This window comes from Ailuropoda melanoleuca, chromosome 15, assembly GCF_002007445.2.
Source record: "Ailuropoda melanoleuca isolate Jingjing chromosome 15, ASM200744v2, whole genome shotgun sequence".
Taxonomy (NCBI): domain Eukaryota; kingdom Metazoa; phylum Chordata; class Mammalia; order Carnivora; family Ursidae; genus Ailuropoda; species Ailuropoda melanoleuca.
The window spans coordinates 73,886,897-73,899,242 of NC_048232.1; the positions used below are offsets into that span (position 1 = coordinate 73,886,897).

Here is a 12,346-nt window from a genome sequence, read left to right on the forward strand (position 1 = left end):
AAAATGACTAATTTTTTAATGCATGAATGATTGAGGTGGAAACAATAGTGTGTTACAAAAATACTCGATGGCAGAACCTGAGTAAACAAAATTGACTCCAAGTCGGTAGCTTGCTTTTACTCATAACCAAAAATGAAGCGTCTGTGTCCGAATGGCTTATAGCAAATATTTTTGACCTTTTAGAACAGAAGAATCGATAACGGAAGATGACAAGCGGAGGTATGTTTAACATTGAAGCTGGCTTTAATTTGAATAATTTTGGCCATCCTCCATGGATTAATTTAACACATGGATATAATTTAACACTGTATATAGTACATTATCCGTAACATAGATTATACCCGGACGACTTCTGGCACAGAGAATACAGGTAGGAGCATGTGATCTGAAAAAGAACTTGCCTCAGGTTCATGATCTTTGCTTTCAAGCAAGCTTGTGTTTTGTCCTGTGCACATGGCCTGTGCTGGTTTCTATCCGGTGGCCTTTGGATGTGCTGTTCTCCCTAACGGATGACTTCATTCATTCTCCCCACCCACTCTACCCTCCCTCGCCTCCTCTGGTAGACCGCAGCCTATTCTCATTACTCATTAGCTCTCTCCCTGCTCCTTTTGTGTTTGTATCTACCTCCAGGGAAATGTTCTATGTGTCCATAGCACCTGCCTCCACGTTGACCACTCTGAATTCTTGATGAATGTTGACGGAGTAACTGTAACATGTTACTCTGTGGATATTTATTACTGTACTAAATTACAAAAATCCCATTTCTTTTCCTCTTTCTCATTCCAAGTTAAATATCTAAAAATTCTGCTCACTCAACATAGCTTTCTTTTTTCATCTAGAGCTTCTTTTTAACATAGAAAAAATTATATCTCCAAGGGCAATAATGTTCCAAATTCTACTTTTGAAAAGTCATGAGTTATTTTAATAGTCCTATAATTGTTGGCAGTACTCCATGCTTCTGTCACTTTCTGCAAATATAGAGTATCATTGACATTGGTCCAATTTTTCTCTATCTGCTTCTTTTCATTAAGAAACTATGGAGGGGTATACGTAGGTCTACCATCTGAAGCTGTCAATATGGTATCCAGTCAAACAAAGACCGTACGAAAAAGTAAGTAAAATCATGAGATTTACTTTCTCTAAATATTTATCTTTTTTGTTTTGTGAAAAATTATGAAATTTATATTTCAGCTTGCCTGACTCAACCTACACGTTACTCAGTTGCAGTTAACCATGTAGAAAAAAACCATTATCTGTTCATCGTAATCATTTGCTGAAATTGCCACCTACCTGATGAGAGTAGTTACAGAACAAAATTTAGCTTCTATTTGTGGCTATGTTCCACGGATTAAAAAAGTTTTTTGCCACGGATAATTTAAATTTATTGTTAATTTCAGTGATGATCAGTATGACAATGAAAGCAAATGTTTCAGTAAGTTTATGGAGTTTTTGTAGAAATAAAGGTAAATTCTCATAACATCTTCCTTTAATACACTGATAGCAGTCTGAGGATTAGAGGAAAATCAATTGCATATTGTATAATTTAATGAAATGAGGCCCCTTTTTGTTTCAATAAGTAGTAATTGCGGGGCTAATGTTTTGATAATAGGCATGGACAACAGCAGCCTCAGAGCTGGCTTCTTGCTTAAACGTGTGGCTCCTGGAACAGACTGCTGGGTTACCAACCGCTGTACAGTTGTCTGATGCATTGTTTTAAAGAACTGTTAGTATGTTTCATTTAATGTACAGGCGCTGTTGCCTTATTTGTAACAATATCATAGTCATTTGTCCCTCATTGCTGTTTCTCTGCATTCTGATCTAGCAAATACATATACGTCACTGCTATTTGTCATTTTATAGGGAGCTAGGCTATGTTCTTTATAATCTGAACTTTTAACTCTTATTAATTTTCCCTTCAAGATTAGAAGAAAATACCATGACTCCATAATCAAGAGGTACTGTATTTTTTCTAAATAATCGTATGTATTTAGCCTCGATGATGAATGAATGATAGATATTGTTGCTAGCTCTTTCTAAGAAATCTTGAACTTCAAGATTAAGAGGGGTCTCATCTTGTGGTTAAATCTATGAAATGGAGCATGTTATACTGTAAAGGGGTTTTGATAATGAGGTCAGTTTTCTTTGCAGTTAATTTTATTTTTCTTTTCATTTTGGTTCAATTGCAGCCTAACTCATTTAATAAAAACAAGCTAAGTGCTTGTTTAAAACATGAAAGTTTCACTCCTCATTGCCAAAAACTGAAGGGCTAAAACTTTGGACACGACAGATAGGGAGGTAGAATTATCCTGAGACAAGCAAGAACAAGGACAGGAGAAAGCAAACGGTCCTTTATTAACCCTCTGTGTGCCAATTTCTACAAGATCCCGTGCAGCATTTCCATAGAAGCAGAAAGTCTCCGTTCATCTGGTCCAACGACACACAAGATGCTTGGATCCTCACTGCCTCTCGGTCTTGCTGATGGACATCCGGCCTCTTTTGAACATCCCATGATCAGGAATGCCTCATCTCCTGAGATAGCCCATTTTCTTTAGGGAGTCAGACAACCTTGGATTTGAATTCAGGCTCTTTCACTTACTAGCCGGGCAAGTTACTTCCCCCTCGTAGCCTCCATTTTATAATCTGTTAAGGGCTTGAAGTTGTTGTTAGGATTCAATATGAAATAGACGGTTGATTTTGTGATGTTGTTAGGATTCAGTATGAAATAAATGGTAGTTCCAGTGATCGTTGTTTTCATTGTCATACTATTTTGTTTTGTAACGAGAATCCAGCCTTTGGCAGACCCAAAGCAAAACTGACTTGATACAGAACCCACTTCTTGCTCAGAGCCAGTTCCTGGAGTTGGTGTTTGGGATGGGGAGGGGTCACAAAATAAGCTTACAGATGAAGATGGATAAGCTTTCATGCTGGGGGAGAGGGACACAGAGACTGTAAGCAGTTTTTTCCTGACAAGAGATACAACAATCTTGGGTAGCCCCTTCTTCGAAGACTTTCTCCTCAAGGTGAAAGCATTATGGGTCTTTATTCCCTAGTGCCCATGACCACATTATAGAGTGTTGAGTTTCTCTTTGGGAATTTCCTGGAGATTTTCTGTTTCTAGTATTTTTAAGAGTTCTAACCCTCCAGGTTCCCTTCCAGTTTTCCACTATGCAGAAGTGCTTTTGTTATTTGCAACAAATAGAAAAGATAATCTAGTTGAAAGCAAGCATATGTTACCCTTCTGAAAAAAGGTTGCATTTCAAAAAGCATGGGAATAGAGTGGAAAGAGGTGTCATGTAGATAGGTATCAGGAAGTGTGGTGGCTCTGTCACTAACACAGGACCTCAGAGGAATCCCTAATCTTCTCTCAGGCTTTCTCAAATTCGGTTTTCTCAGGGATGGTTGGACAACATGGTCGTTCAACTTTGTGTGTGGATCTAAAATTCCCTGATAACAATTTAGCAGTCTTGCTGGTCAACCAGCCCACAACTTTAGACCGCTAGCTAAAGCATCTCTTTATTGCTCATGACTATAAATTTATATTATTTTATTGCTATCCCTCTCCCTTTGAATACCCTGAAAAGCATTCTAAGTTGAAAGGCTGTTCTTTTTCTGTGGTTGCTAAGTACTGTGGTGCTTCACATGTCTGAGCTCAGGGCTTTCTGTGCTTAAGTTATTGGACAGAGGGGCGCCTGGGTGGCTCAGTCAGTTAAGCATCTGCCTTCAGCTCAGGTACGATCCCAGGGCCCAATGGGGAGCCTGCTTCTCCCTCTCGCTCTGCCATTCACCCTGCTTGTGCTCTCTCTCAATAAATAAACAAACAAATAACCAAATAAATAAATAAATAAATAAATAAATAAAATCTTTTAGAAAAAGTTATTGGGCAGAAACCCTGAGGAGAAAACTGTCCTTTGCAGAGGAAGCTATTTTTTGGAAAGGGTCGGAGACACTTGTTTTGACCTAACATGTCAAATCTCTCAAAATAATGCCACCGAACTCCCTCAAGGACCAGAGGTCAAAGTTATTTTGGTGACTCTCTGAAACAGATTGAGGAATGATTGCAGAATCTCTTACAATACTTGCATCATGGTACAGATGTGTAGTTTCTTCCACAGATGACTCTTGGGTGAGTGTTAGGGCCACCTAGATGTGTGGAGCACCCCGGGCAGGGAGGAGCTGACGTGGTGCTCCCAGACGCCCGCGGAGGGACTGGCTAGAGCGGATTCCCTGGGGAGAGCTGGAGAGAGCGTGGGTGGCGACCCCTCCCCCAGCAGGGGCTGACCCAGTAGCGGAAGGTTGACCTCGCAGCCGAGCAGCCTGTATCTTTAATTTGGGTGATGTCGATGTGCAGCTTGGTCTGGGCATTATAACGTCATATTTTAATTCTAAGTTCATCAGTCTCTCTCCCCACTGCTCCTTGTCTCTTAATATAAAGTGTCATCAGTGCTTAGCGCTGTGCCGGCCATGTATTCAGTCTTAAGTATTGAGTGAATCTTGAATGTGTGTTTTACTGAAAAGAAAACCAGTAAATAATTCATAGGCTTAAAGCTGATTTTTTTCCCCCTAAGTTGTCCTTTGTTAAGTTTGCTAACTCTTTTCCCTCTTGCTGTCTGTTGTCTTCACAGCTTGCTCATTAAGATTTGGAAGGATTTGCACTCCCTGGGCCATCATGATGTGCTCAGAAATTTCCAAGGACATTCTAAATAGTCGCCCGCTCCGCCTCCCCTCCCCACCCAAATTCTCAAGTCTGTAGTTGAAACCGTGGGTACATGTTGAACGTTGTGGTACTAGAAGGGAATCGGGTAAACAGTACGCGGGTATCTGGAACTTTCTGGGGTCCTCCTGCAACAGACAAGCTGACAAACTGTTGCTGTCTGGAGCCGGCCTGCTGTGTCTGGTGGCGTTTTCTCCCTGGCCATTCAACACAGCTCATGAAAATCATGTCTTTTCACTGATACTTTTTTGATAGTTTTTATATAATGAAATCCGTATTCTATTTATAACTTCAGCTAAGAAGGCACTATAAATGAACTCCCTAAAGTAATATATTTGTGGGTTACCTTTCACTATTTCTACGTTACATTAATTTTTAGCTGTAAAATGGTTAAATTGATTCTTACTGTTCTCTTTTTCCCTTTTTAACTTTTTGGTTTTCAGCTTTCTGTAAGTGTCAGAGAATGTCTTCTGTTAGGAACAATGTATGACCTTGCAATGTTGAAAAATAAGCCACCGAAATTTGCATGCCCTACGCACGTTTTGATTAACTTTCCATTTTTTTAGTCGAAGGCTGATGTCAGCACGAATCCTTCGCAGTCATTGATTCTCTCCTTCTCCTTTGTGGGATCCCGGCATCCCCATCATGTTAATCCTATACTATTTTCAAGGACTTGTGACTGATGGTTAGTGGGGTATTTGGAAAGCTCTTATTTTGAGGATAATCACGTGTAGCCATTTAGTACTGCAGTGTAGATTACTCGATTTACTAATGTATTTCAACAATTAAAACATTTTTATCCCTCTTTACCTGGATTTCGTCATTGTTTTTTAAAAGATCACTTTGAAAGAAGTCACACATGGCATTGTGGTATCCAGATACTATATCAATATGTAAAGCTAATGAATAAATAGGTTACCTTGAAAAACGAAAATTTTTCATAAGAAGGAGAAGATTATCTTATAAATCTGGTCCATATGACAGCCGTAGGGATATCAGATTGGGAGAATATCGAAGGAGATTTTCTGAGCAGGTGGTGAGAGCTGAGCCTTGGATCTTGCTTGGAGCGGTTGCTGGCTGTACCTGGGGTGTGACGAGCCATGGGACCCAGCTCCGAGGAGAAAGTAAAGCAAACCTAGGAGATCTGCTTGGTCCTAATCGCTGTTGTCAATATTTTATGAAGACGGTTGATCTGGAGGAGGTTCAAGATGGCAATGTAAAAGGATGCTGGCCTCATCTCCTCCCACGGACACAACACATCTACAGCCACAAACCTACAGCTACATACAGAGGACCTGCGGGCTAGCTGAACAGCAGCTCCACAGCAAAGGGTGGAGATGAGTGGGAGGGGCGGGGGCGTGATCGCGCAAGAAACCCCAGTCTTGGCACAGAGACCAGCAACTGGGAGGGATCTCATTAATACAGAGCTGGTCCCTGAGGAGCGAGGGGTCTGTGCGCCACATCAGACACCCAGCCCTTGGCAACTGCATCAGAGGGATGAGCCCCCAAAGCACCTGGCCTTGGAAACCCACAGGGCTTAACTGCCAGGGGAACCACAGGGCTTAAGGGAATGGAAAATCCACTCTTAAAGGGCTCACGTATAGACCCCCTTATCCCAGGACCCAGCACAAAAGTAAGTTTGAAAGATGCCCAGAGCGCATGCTTAGGAGAAACACTTGTTAATCTTAGAGTGTCTGCTAGAGAGACAGGAACCTGTTGGGACACTCTGGGGACAGAGGTGCTGGCCAGACACCATTTTTGCATTCTCCTTCTGCCTTGTGGGACTAGTGCTGGTATGTGCTCGCCATTTTTGTACACCCCTCCCACCCCAGCCTGCTAGCTCTGGTGGAAGTTTCCTGCCCCCCCATGCACCACAGCCAAGGCTAACCCTGCCCTGGGGCAGGGGAGGGGAGTACTTTCCCCCATGGCCCACCCTGCCAGCCACAGGGCATGTGCACCCCACACTGGGGACACCCCTTGAGCCCCTGGCTCTGGTGGCCAGGGAGGATTGTGCTTCTGGAAACCCTGGGCCTGAAACAAACAGAAGGCCTTGACAGGTTACCACCCCCAGGCCACTGCACAAGCAGCAGGCTGAAACAACCCCCCTCCCCAGCATTCATGTGAAAGAGGCATATTTTCTCGTCCTGAGCTTTTGCCTAAGGGGCAGGCTTCAGGTTTGCCATATATTCCTAGGCCACAGAGGCATCCGCAGGGAAGATGGGCAGGGAGATAGCCACATTAGTGCTCTCCCGCGGCTGCAGAGCAGCTCACTGATGCCTCCCTAAAAGGAGCTTGTATACATCTAAAGCCACAAGCTCTGCAGTTGTCGCCCTGGGGACACCTCCAGATTTCTTGGTCTGGAAGTCAGCAGAGTTCAGGACTGCAGACCCACAAGACTGTGTCTGTTTGCATACCTTGAAAGCGGCTGCCTGTGGATCTGGCTTACTCCATACCTGAAAGAACTAGAAAAAGAATAAATGACGCCCAAAGTTAGTAGAAGGAAGGACATAATAAAGATCGGAGAGGAAATAAATGAAATAGAGATGAAAAAGGTAACAGAAAAGATCAACGAAATGAAGAGCTAGTTCTTTGAAAAGATAGACTGATGAACCTTAAGCAGGATCACCAGTTAAAAAGACAGGGCTCGAATGAATAAAACAAAAAATGAAAGAGAAGTTACAACTGATACTATGTAAATACAAAGCATCATAACAGACCACTACAAACAGTTATATGCCAACGAACTGCACAGTCTGGAAGAAATGGATAAGTTCCTACAAACATACAAACAGACTGAATCTTGAGGAGGTAGAAAATCTGAATAAACCAACTGCTAGGCAGGAGATTGAATCAGTAATCAAAAACCTCCCAGCAAACAGAAGTCCAGGACCAGATGGCTTCACTGGTGAATTCGGCCAAACACTCAAAGAAGATAAAATACCTATCCTCAGACAAGAACGCCACAGAGAAGAAAATTAAAGACCAGGCCAATAACCCTGATGAACATAGATGCGAAACGTCCTCAACAAAATACTAGCAAAGCAGGGATGCCTGGGTGCCTCAGTGGGTCATGCTGCTGCCTTTGGCTCAGGTCATGATCTCAGGGTCCTGTGATCGAGTCCTATGTTGGACTCCCTGCGCAATGGGGAGTTTGCTTATCCCTCTCCCTCCTTGCCTTTGCTCTCTCTGTCTCTCAAATAAAGAAATAAAATCTTTAAAAAAAACAAAAACTAAACAACAGTACTTTAAAAGGATTGTACGCCGTGATCAAGGCTGCTTGATCTCAGAGATGCGAGGATGTCAACGTCCACACATCAGTCAATCTGGTACATCACGTTAACATTAAGGATAAGCTGTTGTGTGGAAAGAAGCACGAGCGATTGGCCAGGAGACTCCAGGGCAAGTGCGGAGGGAGAGCTACCTTAGTCCCTCACGACTCAGCCCTGGCCCCAGTCTGCACAGGCAGTGTGACTTGGTTTCTCTGGAAGAAATTCACAGCCCTGTGATAAATTCCCCCCTTCACTTTAGCTTATGTTGGTTTCTGTCCCTGGAAACCAAGACACAGTCTCACTCTTCCATTTACACTGCCTACCACCCTGGTCTCCACTCTCACGGACCTAGAATTTTATAAAAGCCTGTGGAACTTTAACATGAAAAAAATATATATTGAAGTAAGAATTGGTAAGACATGGTCCTAATACAGTCCTGTCCCATAATGGCATTTAGGGGGGACATCAGCAGCTTATCCCATTAGGGAGAGCAGATTACTTTTGGAAAACTTTTAATTTTGAAATAATTTTAGAATTACCGAAGAGTGTAAAGTTAGCACAGACCATTGCTATATGCCCTTCATCCAGCTTCCCCTACTGTGAACATCTTGCATAAACTTGTCAAGACTAAGAAATTAAACATTAATGTAAACTAGACTACAGCCTTTCATTGGATTACTCTAGTTTTTCCATAAATGTCCTTTTTCTGTTCCAGGACCCAGTCTGAGATTTCATCCCATTCCCTTGTATTTGGTCGTCCTGTCTCCTTAGTCTTCCTGTCCTGACGATTCCTCAGTCTCACTTTGTTTTTTGTGACCCTGACCCTGAAGCCTCCTGATAGATATTTTGTAGTATTTCCCTCCATTTGGATTTGTCCGATGTTTTCTTATGATTAGACTGGGGTTATAGATTTGGGGGAAGAATACCACAGAGGCGATGTGTCCCTTCATCACCTATCCCATCTCACGATTTCACCGTCACTTGTTGCTGGCGATATTAACCGCAATCAACCGGTAGGTTAGGGGGGACATCTGTTAGGTTTTTCCGCTGTAAGGTTCCTAGTTTTTCTTTTCCTTCTCTGCCCTTTGTAAGTGAGTCACTAAGTTTATAGCATACTCAAAGGAAAGGAATTTTTAGACATTTGTTAAAAGCACTATAGTCATAAGGATTTTGAGGGAGATACTTGGAGACCTCAACAATGTCTGGTTTCTCCTTAAAGGTTTGCCCACGAATTTGAGCATTCACCCTCGGGTGTTGCCTGCAGGACTGATTACTGTGGTGGTCTGGTGGTGATATTCTGCTTCCCTCGTTCCTTTACGTGTCTTCTCTAAGGAAGATTTACCCCTTCTCCCCTGTTTACTTACTTATTCAATCATTTATATCAGCATTGACTCATGGGTATTTAATTGTTCTTAAGGTTATAATCCAGTACTGTCACTATTGCATTGCTCAAACTCTTTGAGCTTTGACCATTGGTCATTTGTTCAGGTTGGTTCTTGACATGGCCTGAACTTCCCCCCAAGCCCCCCATCCTTAGATTGACTTTTAATAGCAAGCTGGCCTATCAAATAAAAATCTAATTCAAAAGTTAAAACATATTCCTAAAACTTCATCAAATTTTATTATAAATGAATAGTGTTTTCCATATTATGACAAGTCTTAACATTTTCTTTCAACCAGATGTTATTTAAATTTAGAACCTTGTGATTCTTAACATGCTAATAATTCTTGCCACCCACTTACCTCTGTCTTAAAGCTAATGATTATAATCTCTATTAAGCACTTTAAGAATCTTGAGCGAAAGACTTAAAGAAGGAGAACTATTAACATTTAAGATCTTTCAAAAGAAAAGTGAGAGATTAGCCAAGCCTTAAAAATGCCTGAAATTTAAGAGGTAACATCTTTTCAAACAATATATCCTGGTTCTTTGCAAGATCATTATTAAAAATGTATATATATCAGGAGAGGTGAGTTTCAGAGAATTTCTGATTAATAGACTAGAGAAGGTTTTCTTGAGCAACTTTCTAAGCTAGGAGACATTTATTCCTAGTCTTAGTTAAGAAAGACTGCTTGAGTTTGGTTTTGGAAGATACTGCTCGAATCTGGAATGGAAAAGTGGTTTTGGCAAGTACAACCAACTTCTGGGGTGTTACGGGAGAACGGCAGGCCTATAAACTGAGTTCTTAAAAGTGATCTGGAGTGGGCTTTGGGGAGAGGCAGAATGATACAGGATGCTGAGTCAGCACAAGGGAGAAGCTGTCTTTGGGTGTTTGAATTGGCAAGAGCTTGAAGAGGAAAAGAAAACAGCTTCAGTTTTGCAAATGGGAGCAGGGTTATGGGGAATTTCAGGAGGGAGAAGTTAGGTAAGAGACCTTCCCAGGAAGATATTTGCTTCTTTATACTTGATACATGCGACACATTAAAGCAGTACCAAGTGATGTGCTTTTTCCATAGATTGCGTTCCAGTACCCGGTTCTGATTTTCAGTTGCTTATCAACCATCACCGGTCAATTCTTGCCGTGTTGCAGGTGGGTAGTGGTTACTAAGGGTGTGGCTGAAAGCCCCAGTCCCTGCACTGTTGGCTCTTTAGACTAGTGGGGGGTGTGCTGGGTAACCTGTGACGTACGGACAGAGTGGTGCCCGGTGTCGGCATGGATTACACCGGGAGCACAGAACAGGAGCCGCTGAGTCGGGCGGGTGGGTTAGGAAACACTCCCCAGAGGGCAGCCCCTGCAGAACCGTGTGGGAGAGGGTGAGTTGGCCGGCTGGAGGTGGGAGAAGAAAGAGACTTCATGCAGAGAAGGCCCTGAAGGTCCTTGGCGTGTCCTGGGAACTGCTAGGAGTTCATCTAGGTGGGAGCTGGTGGTAATAGGGTGGGAGGGGTGACAAGATGAGCTGGTGAGGTGTGTCATGAGCCGTGCTGGAACTTCTGAAGGCTGTGGGAAGCCCCTGGGGAGAGAAGCAGTCACGGAGCTTCTGTCTGGGTCCATTTACCCATTGTCTGGGGCCACCGGAGTGTTTGCTCTTGCTGTCTGCTCCAACTCCTGGTTTACAGGTCTCTGCACGGGAGGCATGAGTAATACTGTTAATAATAGTATTTACTATCATAGTAATTTATAGTACTATAGGTCTCTCTGGGGGAGACCACAGAGTAATACTATTAATAGTATTTACTGTAGTAAAAAGTATTTACTATAATAATTAATAATAATAGTAATACTATTAATTCTATGGGGTGAAAGTGGGGCTTTCCCATTTAATCGATAATACAAAATACTTGGAGTTTCCAGACACAGTGCAATTTATGGAAAGGTTGGAGAGAGAGCTGAGAGTTTGATAAGGTTCGTCTCCTACAGGAGACTGCATCTTCCAGACTGGGAGAGGTGGCTGTTTATCTGATGCATAGAAACCAACACAGAGAGTCAAGGAAAATGAAGACACATAGGCATCCATTCCAAATGAAAGGTTCCATCAAGAATATCAGAAACACTGGGGGCGTCTGGGTGGCTCAGTCAGTTGAGCATCCAACGCTTGGTTTCGGCTCAGGTCATGATCTCCCCGTTGTGGGAATGTGCCCCACGTCAGGCTCTGTGCTCAGCGAGGAGTCTGCTTGAGATTCTCTCCCTCTGTCCCTCTCCCTGCTCTCTCTCTCAAGTAAATAAATCTTACAAAAAAAAAAAAAAAATATCAGAGACGTTGCTTTAAGGCAGGACCATGCCCCTCCCAGCGCCAGGTATAACCAGGTGCCTAGTCCTTAGGTTTTTGATAATGTTGAGGTCATTCTGTTGTTTCATGAATTTCTCCCATTTCTTTTTCCACAAAACCATTCCATTCAATGAAGTCAAACTTCTTTGTCCAGCGGAGACATTAATACTTAGATAACTTTGCACTCGGTCACATATTTTACTTATTCTCTAAATATTTAATATTAAAGTACTGCAGATGCCTTAGAAGACAGGTATATTCTTGTACATGGGTATACAATTGTATATTCTTTTCCATTCTTCTTAGAATTGGGCCCCATAGACCCACACTATGAAGAAATGGCCTTACGTTGGTAAGTGAATGCAAAATAATTTGTGGCTGTCTCCCAGACAAGGAGAAACTGGGGGGTCTTCTCTAGAGCAGTAGTACCTTTGAGACAATTTTAAGGCCTTTGGCAAGTCATTTGGTTTTTCTGCACCTCGGCAAATTCCAATGAATGGGACAAAAATCTATTCTAATTCTCTTCTAAAATTGTTAGCAGAATTCATTCATTGCTTGTTTATTTACCCAACAATTATTTCCTGAGCCTCCACTCTGTCTGTCATTGTTTTAGGCATTGGAGATGCAGCGGTGAACACCACCAACAGAACCCCCTGAACTC

The 12,346-nt window shown here is 42.4% G+C and overlaps 1 protein-coding gene across 3 annotated transcripts in view; it reads left to right on the top strand.

Annotated features, from left to right (window-relative positions):
- The window catches only part of C15H12orf75 (chromosome 15 C12orf75 homolog), a 41,143-nt gene extending 29,106 nt beyond the window's left edge, over positions 1-12,037 (top strand). The window contains exons 3-7 of one of the 3 annotated variants that reach the window (XR_004620739.1): positions 184-219; positions 1,032-1,111; positions 1,921-1,955; positions 4,623-10,508; positions 11,992-12,037. Coding sequence is in view for 2 of the 3 variants with exons in the window: in XM_034643802.1 (XP_034499693.1) it covers positions 184-219; positions 1,032-1,111; positions 1,921-1,925 (121 nt within the window). In the remaining variant the exon portion in view is untranslated. Of the gene's footprint in view, positions 1-183; positions 220-1,031; positions 1,112-1,920; positions 1,956-2,186; positions 2,523-4,622; positions 10,509-11,991 lie in introns of those variants that run through there. The other 2 variants (XM_034643802.1, XM_034643801.1) reach the window with 2 other exon arrangements.
- The last annotated feature ends 309 nt before the right edge of the window (positions 12,038-12,346 follow it).